We start from the raw sequence: 17,402 nt of genomic DNA on the forward strand, positions 1-17,402 counted from the left end.
TCGTTTCATCTCTACTTATATTGTTAGGTCCAGTAGTTTAATGTAGCCTATAACAAACATGTTATAAGCTCTTCATAGTTTTGTTTGTAGAAATCTTAAATTTTAAACTAAAGATGTCAAATGAATGTACTCTAGTGTAAAGTACAATATTTCCCTCCCGAAATGTAGTAGCATGGAAAAAAATTACTTTACCTCTAGTTTTAGGCCTATTTGCAGGCTACTTGAGTTGAGTAGTGAAGTTAATAATACTGCAGCGTAACTTCCACTTGAGAGGAGGTCCAATAGCAAACGTGATAAGAAACACCTGTGTGGGTGTGCAGACATATAAATACAAATGTTAAAAAAAAAATTGTATATAGATAGGTACCAAACACAATTCATGTGATTTAAAATAGAAAAAAATCATAATTTAAAAAACTTACCGTGTTCAACGTCAAATCAGCAAATAACTGGATAGAAATCTGAACAGCAGATTTAAAAATTTTAAATCAAAAACTATAATGGCACAGAAAAAATTAGGGTAATTTTTCATTCACAAACCTGCAGGTTCACCGGAATCAACTCTTGCGTCATATTTCCGCGCCGCGTGCGGGCGATGCAGCTGCGGAGGACATCGAGCATGGGACACCTTGGAGGTTTATTTCTTCTGATCGCCCCTCTAACCTGCTACTGTATTTGTGGTAAGCAACAGGAATCACTCGAGCGTGTGTGTGAAATGAACGAGCTTCTTGTTTTTAGCGTTATTTAAAATAAAACGGATTGAAAGTTTACAGTCGACCAGACCTGTCAGTTTGAATGAAGTCTGTTTAACTTACTGTGCAAACTAACGTTACAGTGAACTGGATCTTTGACAAGTAATGTTTTCCTTGATTTTAGTGTTGCTAAGTATGTATAATATTTAAGTTGCTACTGTCTGAACCCGGCACCAGATCGTTTTCACATTTCGACTGCAAAGTATGTTTGAAATGTGTCAATACATAGCTGGAAAGATGAAAACATAAGGATGTCATCTGACCCCTTCGCTGCAGTGCATTGTTACGTATTTGCATTTGCAAGTGTTTAAATTACGTACTTTTTGAAACGACACCTCCCATATTTAAATTAAAAATGATAGCCATTTCAAACTTAGACTGTGAAAGGGCTCAAACTTCGTAAAGGGTCAGTGTAGCTCTGTTAGCTCTCTGAGTCCAAATTTAATCATTAGCATTATCACATTTGAACAGGAAATTGTTCTGTATAGTATGCCTAAAGATAGATACCCTTTGATTTATTAGGAATAACATTTTATTCTGTGATTTAAAATGTGATGGAACAGGGGTGCAAAACACAAAACTGAGAGAAAATGTTTATTTTGTCTTGTATGCAATAACTTCAGTCTTACCTTAAAGGCTGTATGTCACCACATGACATGATCATGTAGTTTACATAATAAAACAACCGAAAATGTGATAGTTCTGCAGTATACTATTTTTTTGATGATCCTTTATTTAATTATTTGGCATATCAAACATAATATATAAGTTGTCATGACTTTTCCTCTTGCATACTATAATTATATTGTCCTTTTTGATGCCCAATGATAACACAACTAGTCAATAGTTATGTTATTAATCGACATTCTGCACAGTAACAGTAAACTGTCCGTGCTTTAGGTGCTGCAGGTCACTCTCTTCCTGGCTGCCACAAGCAGCTGGAGTTCAGGTGTAGCGATGGCTTGTGCATCCCGAGACTGAGTGTGTGTGACGGACAGACTGACTGTGAGGACGGATCAGATGAACACAGCTGTGGTGAGTACAGTGTTGACAAGATGATCCCATCCCAAACAATGCACACATTTGCACACATTTGGCTGCATAAACCAAACAATAAACCAAACCAAACAATAAACACACAATTGGCATTTATTGACAGGGAAATAATCCAGTCATTTGAGGCAAGGAAAGGCAAGTTTATTTATGTAGCAGATTTCAACAACAAGTGCTCATTGAAAGTCCATTGACTAAAGGGATTTTATAAGTAGCTCTGCAGCACTTCCCTCTTTAATATGGAGAGAGAGAGAGAGAGGCAGACAGATAGATGGGTTGTTTAATGCAAGACTGGCATCATCCAGCCGTGACACACAGGTGAGCCACACTGGCTGAAGACTGTAGAACAAAGGTGGTTATCTGGGATTTTCTCAGTTTCTGCTCTATCAGAGGCTTCACTGACACAAATGGTGTCAAAGATTCAGACAGTCACTATGTGTAATTATTGTGTTTGGCAGCATGTGCCTTTTTTCCTACACTTGTTGTCTTGTTTCACATACAGTATTGGGTAATGGAGTTTTAGCCGATTGTAACCGACTTTAAAGCAGAGTTGTGTTTAGCCCTGCTGTTTTTTTAAAGCAGAAAATCCTGAGTGATAAATGTTTTCACAAACATCTTCATGATGATTTTAAACTTGGTTTACAGTAAATTTTCATTTAAATCTTAGTTTTCCACAATTCTAGGCATGCAGTATATTGACTTGTGCATTTGAAATATCTGTGTTGCAAAGATATCGTCTAATTTTCTGGTACTGTGTGAGAAAATACCATTCCAGATTCTTATAATCCTGTTGAAGTTATTAGAGACTTTGATATTGAATTCCAGAGGGATTTGGTGTTCAGTGTGAGCCACAAGTTGCACAATGTGTGCAAAGAAAAACCCCGCAGGAGACCGTATTTTAAAGGGGATTGATGTGATTGCAGGCGTTGAACATAAACATTGTTGATGTGAGTAATGCCAGCAGCAGGCATGAATATTGGCAGTACTAAGAGGTCAGAGATGTGAGACCTGAAAGTTGTTGGTTTTGAATGTCGACCAAAGTAAAGAGAAAGTAAAGCAAACTAGACATGCAGGACTTGGCAGCAGAATGTGGTTTTACTGGTAGAAAGTGGATTAAGAGCAAATGATCCAATCCAACACATACCTATATAATTTCTGTCAGGTTAGGCTAACAGGAAAAAGAGCTTAAAGTGTTATTAAGAAGAGATATGCAATACGTAATTTTTTACACAAGTAGTCACACCATGTGGTGTACAGGTATACCCACCTGATGGAGACACTGGTGGGGTTGTAGAACTGGTGAAAATTAAGATAGCAGTGGGTGAGGTGATGTAAATGTATCAACCATTGGAGGTTTTGCCCAGATTATTATACTATGGTCTAGAGCTGCATTGATTAATTGATGAGTTGTCAACTATTAAATTAATCGGCAACTATTTTGATTATTAAAATGATCTGATTCCAGTTTCTTAAATGTGAACATTTTCTGGTAAATTCAGTAAATTCGTTGGGGTTGTGGACCAAACAAGACATTTGAGGACATCACCTTGGGCTTTGGGAAGCAGTGATTATTTTTCACTGTTTTATAGACCAAATCAACTAATTGGTTAATTGAGATTAATTGACTATGAAATAATCATTAGATGCAGTCCAACTGTGTTTATCTTCTTGTCACAAGATCTCTGACGTAATTGCTGACGTAATCTGCACTCTGCGCATGCGTTGGCGTCTGTAGCCACCTGTCGGAAGCTCCGTCTTAAACCGGACTCTTATCCAGTTTTAATCCACTCTTTTTCGTTACATTTTTTATATCCTTTTTATTTAACTTAACTTTATTTAAGTTTTACGTGGGTTAAGGATTTTAGTCATCCAACATGGATTTTAAGATAGATGACCGTAAAAACGCGATCAACGCTACTGATCGCAACAAAGCTCCGGTGACTATGCAAGCCGAGATAACTCTGCCCCATGAGGACTGCACACTCCTTAAGAAAGCGAACAAGAAGATTGCTGACCTTATGGAAGACATCCGACGACTTTCAGAGGAACTCAAAGAGAAAGATTCCCTGCTGACTGGCTTTATGGATGTGGCTTCAGTACAAGCCAAACAGATTGTTTCTCTTAGCGCAACCGCCAACATCCAGGACACCGTGTTTTGGGACCCCTCAAAGCCTTCCCAGGCTTTCATCCTGCTCGACTCTGAAGCATCAGTCAACCTGGGCTGAAGTGGTGGTCCGTGGCTGCAAGAGAGGCTCGGATGGGGCTGCTTCTCCTCCGCACATCGGCCTCTCCAACCGCTATGCAGCCCTGTCTGACGACACTCCGGTCCATCCAGCTGATGCACCTGCGGCTTCGAGTCTCCCTGATACGGATCTCTTTCGGCGGACAGTGCCTCCCCGATACTGTTGCATCTCCTCCACCGGCTACATCTCCTGCACTGGGCCGCCGGACCTGATCGGCGGCCGTCATCCCGGTCAAAAGCCTCCGCTTCCCGACGTAGGATCCTGAAGGAGGCTGTGCTCAGACGCTCCGGAGGCCGTCTCTACCCTGCACTGTCGGGTAGCCCTTCTCTCAGGTCTGTTACTGCTGCTCCAACACAACACTCGGCAGCTCACACACTCCATCCTCAGTCCGCACGCAGTGTTGAAGCAGATTCTGCTCAGTCCTGCTCTGGAACCACACAACCGGCATCTCCTCGTCCCTTTTTCTCCCCAACCACACTAATAATTGGTGACTCCATAACCAGAAACATCCATTTCTTTAACGCTACCACTCGCTGCTTCCCCGGTGCCACCACGGCTGACATTTTAAAAAAACTCCAGGACCTGATGCCATCGCTCCCGTCCTCCATCACAAGAGTGATAGTCCATGTCGGAACAAATGACACAGCTCTTCGGCAGTCTGAGCTGACAAAATTAGATTTTAAGCGTCTTCTTATCCAGTTTTAATCCACTATTTTTCGTTACATTTTTTATATCCTTTTTAAACTAACTTTTAAAGCAGTGTGGAAAGTCCGTTTTTATCTCTGGTCCCATTCCCACAGTCGGTCGCGGTGCTGGCCGCTTCAGTAGAATCCTTGGCCTCCACGACTGGCTCCAGTCCGCCTGCAGGGCTCACCGTGTGTTTTATGTGGATAATTTTAATAAACGGCAAAGAATGTCTCTTTTTAAGACAGACGGACTTCACCCAAACAAACGGGGCTCAGAAATGTTAGCTGCGCACATACAGCATGTGGTGCGGTCCTCACATGACTTACGTGAATGACTCATCATTCATGCAGCACACCTGGACACACCACCGCTCACTGAACAGATCTCTGCCTCACTGCCACAAACAACTGTCTCCACCTGCTGGCATGTAAAGCCGTCTGCTCCCAGCGCTGTTCCACAGACTTCTATTGCTGTCATCATCACGCATAGACCAGTAAACCGAAATGTGCACATCCCACACAGAAATATAGTAATCTCTTAAGGATTAGGACAACTGCACCAACTCCAGCACCCTGAACAAACTCATTTAAAATGGCTCTCTTCAATGTGAGATCACTTTCAAGTAAGACTTTTATCTTAAATGATTTTATCTTGTCTGCAATCTAGATTTTATGTTTTTAACTGAATCCTGGTTGCAAATGAATGACTATAGCCAGCTAGCTGAACTGTGTCCGCCTCAGTATGATTGTTTTAGTCAACCGAGGGTCAGTGGTCGTGGTGGTGGGCTAGTGAGCGTATAGGAAAATTTAAATGTCATCAAGTACGCTGTGATGAATTTAACTCCTTTGAAGTTCTCACTCTTAAAGTTGGAGGGCTGCAACCTATCACATTTGTTATATTTATCGCCCCCCAAAACCGCCCGGAGGATTTTTATCAGAACTTCCTGAATTTTTATCTACTCTGGTTTTAAATTATGACAGAATTGTTCTTTGTGGCGATTTTAATATTCATGTTGATGACCCCACCAATGTTAATGCAACTGACTTTTTAAATATGGCCACTTCTTTTAACTTCAAACAACATGTCATGTCAACACATAACTGTGGTCATACACTGGACTTGGTTTTTACCCTGGGTGTCAGCATTTCCTCTGTGGAATTAGTGGACATGACCGTATCTGACCACAGATGTATTGTTTTTGGCTGCGATTCGCCTGTTACTCATGCCGCCTCACCAAGCTCTGTGTGTTGTCGCATCTTTAATGAACAAAGTGTTTCAAAGTTTTGTGCATTCTTTCAGAGCCAAAGCCAACACCTGTCTGATTCCAACACCAACAATCTGGTCGATCACTTCAATCATATCTGCTTGTCGTCACTAAATATTACTGCTCCTCTAAAGGTTAGGCCTGCGTCTAAAGCTAGTAAGCAACCCTGGATAAAGACAGCATTCGCAGCCTAAAAAGGGAATGCAGGAAAGCAGAGCGCAGATGGAAAAAATCCAGTCTCCAAGTCCATTACCTCAGTCTGAAGGATTTATTAATTAACTACAATAACATGGTTAAGGATGCGAGAACACACTATTTTTCTGAACTCATTACTACACATAAACACAATCCCAGGTTTCTTTTAAGACTGTGGATCAGCTGGTAAACCCAACCCCTCCTTGTGCCTCAGCTGGAAGTTGTTTTTATCTTATTTTACCAATAAGGTGGTGTCAATCAGAGCCTCTATTACCCCCGTGGCCTCTTACTCAGAGGTTCCTCACCAGCAACAAGAGAGTTTTAACCAGTTTTATCCCATCGACTTGTCTGAGCTTTTAAAAACAGTATCACAAATGAGTGTCCTCCAGCCCACTTGATGTAATACCTACAAAATTTTTACTGAAAGTAATGGAGTAATGTCCCTGATTATTTTAAAACGGCTTGTGTGAACCCACTTTTAAAGAAACCTGGTTTAGATCCCTCCCTCCCACATAATTTTAGACCAATTTCAAAACTGCCTTTTATTGCAAAGATTCTAGAAAGAATTGTGTCCAAACAGCTGCTCACTGTACTGGAAAATAACAAAATATTTGAAAAGTTTCAGTCTGGTTTTAGGAAGTACCACAGCACTGAGACTGCCCTGCTTAAAGTCACCAATGACCTTTTAATGTCTGCTGATGAAGGCATGTGCTCAGTCCTGGTACTCCTGGACCTTAGCGCTGCTTTTGACACCATTGATCACAACATCATGTTAGACAGACTGAGGCACTGGGTGGGGATCTCTGGTACTGCCCTAGAATGGTTTTCATCCTACCTGTCAAATAGGAAGTTTTGCGTGTCTGTAAACAACTATGTCTCTTCATTCTGTCCAGTTAAATATGGTGTGCCTCAGGGGTCGGTCTTAGGACCCATTTTGATTTCCTTGTATCTGCTTCCCCTTGGACATAATATCCATAAACATGGCATTTCTTTTCATATTTATGCTGATGACACACAAATATACTTGCCCGTCAGATCCACAGACCCTGGAATACTGAGTTCACTTAACAACTGCCTTTGTGAAGTTAAAAAATGGATGTCAAATAATTTCCTCCATCTGAACTCAGACAAAACAGAAATCCTGGTCATCGGGTCCCAGCAGATGGCAAATCAAACACTGCCATCTGCTGGTTCCCTAGTAAATCACATTAAGCCTGTGGCAAAGAACCTTGGTGTTTGGTTTGATAGTAATTTAAATTTCGAGCAGCACACCACAAAGCTTGTTCAATCATGTTTTTATCAACTTAGAAATATAGCAAAAATTCGATTCTATGTTAACTTTTAAGGACACAGAGACCATTTTACACGCCTTCATCTCATCACGCCTGGATTATTGCAACAGCCTTTTCACCTGTTTAACCCAAAAATCTATTGATCACTCCAGACTGTCCAGAACTCAGCTGCCAGGCTTTTAACCAGAACAAAGAAATATGACCACATTACTCCTATTTTAGCTTCATTACACTGGCTCCCAGTATGTTTTAGAATTGACTTTAAAATTCTATTGATCACTTTTAAAGCTCTTCATGGCCTCTCGCCTTGTTATATTTCTGACCTTTTAGTCCCATACGCACCAGCACGTACCTTGAGATCCTCGGGCAGAGGTCTGTTGTCTGTTCCAGAGTCTCGACTGAAAACTAAAGGGGACAGAGCGTTTGCTGTCAGGGCCCCGAGGCTCTGGAACAGCCTGCCCGAGGAAATCAGGTCGGCTGAGTCAGTGAACTCTTTTAAGTCCCTTCTTAAAACATACTTTTATAGGAGAGCTTTTCCCGATCTTATTTGACTTTATTTTATCCCTTTTATCCCTTGTATTTTACTAATTTTATATTAATTTTTCATGCTCTTATCTTGTTTTTTTTGTATTATTCTTTACACTTGTTAAAGCACTTTGTAACTTGTTTTTGAAAAGTGCTCTACAAATAAGGATTATTATTATTATTATAATTCTGGGTGTATTACCAAATTTTGGCAAAGTTGCAAAAACAAGAAAATGTAACATTAATGTCTGCTGGTGTGGGTGGTACTTGACAAACACTTTTTCGTAATGGCTTTTTTTACTGGCAACTACCATGTTATCTAAACATGTTTGCTTTAGAAAAGCCAGGTAGCTGTGCTGGTATCTTACCTATCAGTGATTGTTTTCTAGTTGCTGTAAATCCCAGAGCATTCCCAGGACAAAAGGTAATGATTTACTCTCATAGCCTCTCCAGCACACTGTCTGCCATTGTTACAAGTGTCTGACCATATATACTAGTTTTTTCCAGATCTTCTTTTATAAAATATTTTATCAATGTGATGATACAATCTTATTGTATTGTGTTGATATATTTTATATACTGTGCATTTATCTTGGAAGCTTTTAAGTGAGGATTTCTCAAAGAATTTCATATAAATATTGAGACCTCGCTCCTGCCATGTTTTGAAATTTGCTTCTTGCCTGTTAAATAATATAATAAAATAATAAAAAAATAATAAAAACCTGGATTGTAGGCCACACAGTGGGTCAGTGAAGAGGGCTCCTTTGGCCCAAAGGACTTCTCCACTTAAAACCAGGGCCACGCTTTTCAGCAAAGTAATTTATGGTGTTGCACTAAGTTGTTCACACAAAGCCAAGGCAAGTTTATTCGTATAGCATATTTCAAAAACATGGCAATTCAAAGCGCTTTAAATAAAGCATAAAAGTAACATAGGACACTCTAAAAAGACGAACATGAGGAATGAAAAAGAGAACAGTGAGAGAGAGAGCTTCCTCTTTACCTACCTGGACAAGGGCTGGCTGAATGTGAACAAATTCCTGCAGCCAGGTTCTAAAAAAACTGTGATAATGCCTATGGTTTTGGAATGAGATGCCCATGTGCTGTGTTCAAGTGTTCATGAGTGCTCACATTTAACTAACCAGCCAGCAGAGAGCAGTATAGTACTGCACAGTGCCTTTACAGACACATAGCTCCTCAGGCTTCTTTACCTCTTCACATGTGTAACAGGGTCATTAACTAATCTGTGTTAGTCGATCTTTATGAATGTTGTCATCATTTGGGAGTGCATTTAAAATTCCTGTAGGTGATGAAAAGGTTGTTCCTAAACACAGTTTGAGCTTGAACCTGAGTTATGACAGCCAAAAGGCTCAGCTAGTAGTCACATAAGATTTTAGTCCAGAATTGCTCATTCAAAGACAACTGTTGTTCGATCAATGTCTGCCGTTGTCCAAGGAAGGTTAAAGTCAATAGAAACTGGACTTGGTTGAAGATACTTGAACCACATGACACATAAGGTACATGACACACTGCCGTTGTTTTGTTTTTTTTTATCGTGGAAGCTTTTAAGTGAAGATTTCTCAAAGAAGTTCTAACAAATATTCAGAACTCGCTCCTGCCATGTTTGAGAATTTGCATCCAGCCTGTTTGGAATAAAACCTGTATTGTGACCTCCCAGGGGATCAGGGAATTGGGCTTCTTTGGCCCAAAGGACTGCCACTTTAAACCAGGTTTTGAGTGAAAGGTCAAACAGGTTGGTTTTTTTTCCCTAGTTGGTGTTTCAATTCACTTTCTCTAGTAATAGCCTGTAGCGGGACCTTAACCTGGCATTAAATTAGCTTCCATATTGCTGAATAGTCAGGGTTGCATTTACTAAGGGTTTAATCTGAACTGCTTGGTAATATGTTTTTAGACTTTTAGGGACTTCCAGACGCCTTGTATCCCTAAGAAGTTTGAAACTTGTATCTTTTTTTTTAAAAAATCATTTGTAAATTATACATTTTTTGCTGCTCTGAAACTGCAATACTGTGATTATACTCTATTATCAAAGCCATTCAGATTATATTTGTGTTGAAGCCTTCTGAGACACTTGAGGGTGGTACAAACTTAGTTATTGCTGTAACTTACAACTGTGACTCTTCACAGGCCATCTGTGTAAGAAAGATGAATTTGCCTGCCGCAGCAGACGGTGCATATCTCTGCATTTCCTTTGCAATGGTGTGGACAACTGTGGCGACGGGAGTGACGAGGCTTCCTGTCAGAACTGCACCACCACTGATGGTTTTTTCTTCTCCTGCGGGCCGTCTGACACCTGTCTGCCCAGGAACAAGCTGTGTGATGGGCGCGCTGACTGCAAAAATGGGCAAGACGAGTCTCAAAAGTTGTGTGGTTTGCCCCTGCCACTGCAGCAGGCCTCTCCCACATGTACAGCGTCTGAGTTTCAGTGTGGAGATGGGCAGTGCATCCGCCACACCTGGAGGTGCGACCACTCATCAGACTGCTCTGATGGCAGCGATGAGGAAAACTGCGGTGAGTCACACGGCTTCACGTCCTTGAAAAAAATGAACTCGCAAAACAAAAGAAAATCCTATCCACATACATATGTGTACTTTTGGTTTAGTTATTCCAATAATCAATATTGTGCTTCCAACTTTGTGGCAACAGTTTGGGGAAGGCCCTATCCGGTTTCAACATGACAATGCTGTTGTGCACGAAGCCAAGACAAGAATAAATGGTTTTCCCAGTTTGGCATAGAGGAACCGTCCCCGTCCAACACCCTTGGGATTAACTGTAACATCGACTGCATGTCAAGTCTTCACCCAAAATCAGTGCAATACTAAAAGACAAACGTGAGGAATGAAAAGCTTGAGAGAGAGCTTCCTCTCTACATACCTGGGCAAGCGTAGGCTGAATGTGAACAAATCCCTGCAGCTGGGTTGCAAAAACCTGTAAAGGCTGTTATAGCAGCAAGATGTTGTCTATGGTTTTGGAATGAAATGCCTACGTTCTGTCTTCATGAGTGCTCACATATGAGTCACCAGCCAGCGGAGAGCAGTATAGTACTGCATGGTGGCTTTACAGAAACACAGCTACTCAGGCTTTTATCTTCACATGTGTAACAGGTTCAGTAGCTAATCTGTGTTAGCTAATCTTTATGATTGTTATCGTGAACTGGGAGTAATTATAAAATTCCTGTGGGTGGAGAAAAGGTTGTTCCTAAACTATTGTGATAATTGAATACCGTTAATCATTTTAGTCATTTATCAAGCAAAGGAATGAAAAAATGACAAAACTCGCTTTTTACAGCTTCTCCAAGCTGATGATTTGCTGTTTTTGTCTGTTTTACGTCGTTGTAAACGTCGGACCATACAAGCCATTTGAAGATGTCACCTTGGTTTCCATAATAATCAGCAGATAATCCATCGTGGTGTCTTTATAATTACTTTTCACACACATACATGTTCCCATTCAGGATGAATTGTAATAACAGGTGATCCCGTGACTTTTCATCTAACACCATCATCAGGTCAACATTTTAATGTGTCCAGTACCTGCATTTCAGTCAAATCCCCCATTACACCATAATGTTTGCAAAATGAGAAATTTCCCATTTTATTTTCAGGAAATGAATGTCCACCCCACTGCACAGATGACTCTACAGCACAATTGTGAAACCAACACTGGCTCAATGGCAAACGTACCAAAGTCCTTTTTAACAATTTTACTCAAATGAAACCCAGCTTTTGCTTTCTACTGCAAGAAACACATCTCACAATGTCAGAACATCTAAAACTCAGAGCTTAATGGATGAACTACACATTTTCCACATCATATAATTCTAAAATAAAGAGATGTCCCTATACTATTAAATACAAATGTTCCATACCAGAACAAAAATACGTTTGTAGAGCCTGAACCTGTCGCTTTGTTGTTAGTAATGCACTTGTCAGGGATGTGAAAATAGCAGCATACTTCTAGTATGAAGCCACTGATGATGATGACAATGTTTCTTTTTTACAGATCAGGACGAGTGTCAGGTCAATAAAGGAGGCTGCTCTCATCACTGTGTGGACCAGCCGATGGGTTTCTTCTGCGACTGCCCCGACAACATGAAGCTGGTCGGGGACAGCCAGTGTGAGGGTGAGTGGCAGCCCAATAGAGCAGCTTGATACCTGCTGACAGCTGCCAAGTATTTCACATTAACATTTATAAAGATTTGTCCTGAACTATCACAAAATTACCTTTTTATATATCCGCCAGAGGTTTGTAAGGTTCGTTTTTAAAGGGATTTTTTTTTGGGGGGGGGGGGGGTCTATAGTAAAACTTGAATCATATTTGTATTAAGTCATCTCTGTAAACTGTTTTTGCTATTAAGTAATGGGAGCTGCAATTCCATGCACTCCATTTTCTATGTAAAATTTTAACCTTCCTTGTATGTGTCCTTGAAACTCCTTTCTCAAATGTTGGCTCTTTTGTCTAGAGGTCAACATGTGCCTGGAGAGCGACGTGTGTGATCAGCTGTGTGTTCACATGAACGGCAGCCTCGCCTGTGACTGCCACAAGGACTACCAGATGAATGCAACAACCGGAGAGTGCAAGGCCAAAGGTGAGGGGAAAAAAATGATCAATGCCATTTTTCACATTATTGTATTAATTTAAGCCATAGCACCAATCCGGCCAGGGACTCCAGATAAACATTTGCCTTCTATGCAAACCATTCTACCTAAGAAACTAATAAAATTAATTAGATAATAGTAGGCTGACTTATAATCCCAAACATTAACTTATCCATTTGGGGTTTTCCACCAGTAAAACATTAACTTAACCATTACATGCGATGTCTATTGGGTAAAAGGACCAATCAAGCTAATAAATAACAGACTTTAGCCTGCTGTCAAAGTAGCATAGAGGCTGTGATTGATTGAGCTGTTTCTCTACTTTGCCCAGCTAGTAAAAACATTCAGAAGGTTTTCCCTTTGTGATGTCTGATCTACTTGGCTGAATCAGACAAATCCCGACGCATCTTGTCTCATTATCAATTTAGTTACTTGGTGACTATTGTATACTCAGTAAATATTTTGCCTTTGCTTTGTGATTATATTATTTCGGAAAAAAGTGTCTTTTTGTGTTAGCCAAGGCGAGACAGCATGCCTTCACTATCATACGCTGATGGAAACAATCTTTTGGTATGGCGTGACTAGCATGAGTTCAGCCTGGACAGGTCACCATTTTATCACTTTATGGTCTAGTGCAGACTACATGACTTTTTTTCCACATTTGCCCCCGACATTTTGGAGATCTGAGACAAAAATCCTTGAATGGTCACAGAATCTGTCACCATGCTCCTCCTGACGTGTCAAATAGTTTGAGCAGTTCTGAGATGCATCTTGACTATTTTGTGAGCTATACGCTCACTATATGCACTTGTAGTTGAAGCACCTTGGAGGATGAGTGTAAGATGGGAAACGAAAATATAGTTAAGTGAGAGCACAGCAGGATGAACGTAAACAAAAACAGGTCTTGTAGTGTGAGCAGCACAGTTACTGTGATATTCTGAAAGTATTTAATTGTTATAAAAAGACACTTTTACATTATTCTTCCATCAATGTGATATTTACTCCAATTTCTTTAAAGCTCGCCTAATTACTAGTTTTATATTAGCAATGGATCAAATGACTTCCTCCCCAGGGTTGGTTTCCCACTGTTGCTAGCAGCCCTACTGGAAATACATGCTGTCATGGTATTTACATATGCATGGATTAGAATACATGTTTGCTTGTGATATTTCTTTGTTATCAGTTGCATATGGCAGGTTGAAATACTATCTGGTTTACAAAGCTGACATTGTGTGGGGCTCAGAGTGGTTCCACCTTACTTAAACTTTGACTCAATTCAGTGTAAAAGGGAGTTGGGCTGTACAAACATATTAGTGAACATCCATCAGTTCACTGGAGATGTAATTATTGAACTAGTCTCTATGGAGTCTCTTCAGGAGTGTTTAATTAGTATTGTGATATCCTGTTGTGTGACGTCAATTCTATTGTATTAGTGAATTTTATGGTTGGGTTGGTATCGTTCCTGATATGGTGCTGATATTGTATAAGGCCTGAGTTAGATTGAGATGTCACAACATGAACCTGAAATGTTGTGCACTCCCACTGATAACATCACAGTTTTACTTGTGTGGTGGCTAAAATCAGGTCTGTTGATGTGTTACTAAACACTGATATGGCTGACAGATTAGATTGCTCATTTTCCACTTTAAAATAATTCCAGACAATTTAGCTGCTGCTTCTTACCCTTTTTAAAACAAGATGCCTTATTGCCCCTAGTTATAGATAAAGATCGGCTTTAATTCAGTCAGATCAGCTCAGGACATCTCTAGTTTGATTAACGAACCAAGAAAAACTTGTGTTTGTGTTCTTCCAGGGGATGAGGCTCAACTGGTTTTCACCTCTTCTAAAGGAATGCGACGGATGAGCATCACTGGGACTGAGTACAGGGAAGCGACCACACATTGGCCAGGGCCAGGGGCAGTGGCAGCTATAGTCGCTAACCGAACACTGTACTGGGCCCGGCAAGGACAGGGCTCCGTTTATAGGTAACAGATTGGAGCTGTAGATACTGCGACCACCATTCACCGCTCTATAATAGCTTCCAAAGCAATGATTGAGAGGTGTGACAGTTGACTGTGAAAAGCACAAGTTATGATACATATGTAAACAAATGAATAACCCCATCCATCCATTTTCCACCGCTTATCTGGGTCTCTGTGGCAGCAGGATAAGCAATGTAACCCAGACATCCCTTTCTTCACCTTTATCTCTATATAGATGGAAGTGCAAATACGCCAGACAGAGACATTAAAGGCGAGAAGGCGGCAAACACAATATAATACAAACAAAAAACAGTATAATAGAGCACAAAACAGATTAGGATTAACACGTGCAATCAGTCAATTTTTTTATATATTTGTTTATTATTTTATTTATTATTATTTTCAAAAGAAAAGACAGGAACAACAAAACAAACATTCATTTGGCTCACATACACATTCAGATTCAAATTTGTACAGGCGGGAGATTCAGGAGTCATACAAGTAAAAGTAATATAAAATATATAAAAACAAAATAAATTGAGGGTATGTTGTTACACATGAGGATATTTGCATGACTTTCGCCAAAGGATTAAACTTTGCCATTACACCACAGCAACTACCTATAGTAGACCTCATCACAGCCACAGAATCGGCCATTAGGAAAAACAAATTAACAGAAACAGAAGCGGAACAGCTCAGACTAAAGTCATCTGCAGCTCTTTCTAATGCGAAGGCCCCCCTTCAAACCTCACCATCCAAGAAAGGAAGGCTGTGACGTCTCTGAGCAAGGATCAAAACATCACTATCCTACCTGCTGACAAAGGAAGATGCACGGTAGTACTTAACACAGCGGACTACCAGAATAAAGTCAACACTACTACTACTACTACTACTACTACTACTACTACTACTACTAATGGACACAAACACACATGAGACACTGAGACGAGACCCAACCAGCGGATACAAGAAAAAAGGCCATAGAATGTCTACAACAGTTACAGAAGGACGACACCATCACCCGTGAACAATATTACCGTTTGTATCCTGGAGAAGCCATTCCATGCATTTATGGACTACCCAAGATACACAAAGAAGGAGCCCCACTCGGGCCGATTATCAGCAGCATTAACTCGGTCACCTACAACATTGCCAAACACATTTCTACCATCTTAGCTCCTTTGGTGGGAAACACGCCTCACCACGTCCAAAACTCTATTGACTTTGTAAACAAAGTTCGAGGACTAAAACTGGATCCAGATGAAACCATGGTATCCTATGACGTGACTTCTTTGTTCACCTGCATCCCCACCATAGAGGCAGTAGAAACCGTTAGGAAATGGCTAACACAAGACAACACCCCGGACAACAGAACTAGCCTCAGCCCTGACCAAATCTGCAAATTACTCGACCTCTGTCTAAACACCACCTACTTCCAGTACAACGGTGGATTCTACAGACAGAAGCATGGCTGTGCCATGGGCTCACCGGTATCCCCGATTGTGGCAAACATCTACATGGAAGAAGTGGAGAACAAAGCCCTCAACTCCTTCAGAGGAACAGCACCGAGCCACTGGTACAGATATGTGGACGACACCTGGGTCAAAATTAAAAGCCAGGAAGTGCAAGCCTTCACAGAACACATCAACTCTGTGGACAGTAATATCCAGTTCACACGAGAAGATGTTCAAAACAACAGTTCGGCCTTCCTGGACTGCGCTGTACACATTGAAGAGGACAGGAGCCTGCAGATTGATGTTTACAGAAAACCCACACACACAGACCAATACCTACTGTTCGATTCCCACCACCCACTGGAGCACAAGCTAGGGGTCATGAGAACACTGCACCACAGAGCAGAAAACATACCAACAAGCGCCCAAGCCAGAGAGAAGGAACAGAACCACCTGAAGGGGGCACTTACAGCCTGTGGATACCCTAAATGGACCTTTGTGAAAACAGCCACAAGATCCAAGAAGAACAAAACTACAGGGAAAGAGGAAAAGAAGGTCAAACGCAACAACATTGTGATTCCATACGTGTCTGGAGTATCAGAGAAACTCAGGAGGATTTTCAACAAACATAACATCCCTGTGTTTTTTAAACCCAAGAACACACTAAGACAGATGCTGGTACACCCCAAAGACCGCACACCCAAACACAAGAAAAGCAATCTAGTGTATGCGGTCCAATGCAGTGAGGAATGCACAGACCTGTATATTGGGGAGACTAAACAACCACTACACAAACGCATGGCTCAACACAGAAGGGCCAACTCCTCAGGTCAAGACTCTGCAGTCTACTTCCATCTGAAGGACAGAGGACACTCGTTTGAGGACCACCAGGTGCACATTTTAGACAGAGAAGATGGATGGTTTGAAAGAGGTGTCAAGGAAGCCATCTACACAAGGGTTGAGAAGCCGTCATTGAACAGGGGAGGGGGTCTACGCCACCACTTATCCCCCACTTACAATGCTGTCCTTTCATCACTTCCCAGGAAACTCAACAAACGTAACCTATTGGCCTCAGGTGAAGATACCAACGATGGTCGTTCAGTCTTGGCCACCGGTAGCCTTAACGACTGTAACGACTGTCGTTACAGCAACCAGGAACACTAACAAACCAGCAGTATCGATGACCCTGGCAAACGACCCCACTGAGGTTAAATAGCCGAGTTTCAGTCAGTCAGAACTGAAGAAGTCCTTTGGATGAGGGACGAAATGTCTTCCAGTATCTTCAACCAAGTCCAGTTGCCCTTGACTTTAACCTTCGTTGGATAACTATGACCTGGATGAC

At 41.1% G+C, this 17,402-nt stretch overlaps 1 protein-coding gene across 2 annotated transcripts in view; it reads left to right on the forward strand.

The window, feature by feature from the left end:
- The first annotated feature begins 569 nt into the window (after nt 1–569).
- LOC119900534 (low-density lipoprotein receptor-related protein 8-like) overlaps nt 570–17,402 on the forward strand; it is a 35,173-nt gene continuing 18,340 nt past the window's right edge. For both annotated transcript variants that reach the window (XM_038715572.1, XM_038715573.1), the window contains exons 1-6: nt 570–680; nt 1,653–1,787; nt 10,154–10,537; nt 12,029–12,148; nt 12,489–12,614; nt 14,438–14,609. In XM_038715572.1, the coding sequence (XP_038571500.1) occupies nt 596–680; nt 1,653–1,787; nt 10,154–10,537; nt 12,029–12,148; nt 12,489–12,614; nt 14,438–14,609 (1,022 nt within the window). In that variant the 5' untranslated portion in view covers nt 570–595. The remainder of the gene's footprint in view (nt 681–1,652; nt 1,788–10,153; nt 10,538–12,028; nt 12,149–12,488; nt 12,615–14,437; nt 14,610–17,402) is intronic.

Source organism: Micropterus salmoides, unplaced genomic scaffold (assembly GCF_014851395.1).
Source record: "Micropterus salmoides isolate LMB-PRFRI ecotype aquatic unplaced genomic scaffold, ASM1485139v1 Ms_hic_scaffold_13, whole genome shotgun sequence".
Taxonomy (NCBI): Eukaryota; Metazoa; Chordata; class Actinopteri; order Centrarchiformes; family Centrarchidae; genus Micropterus; species Micropterus salmoides.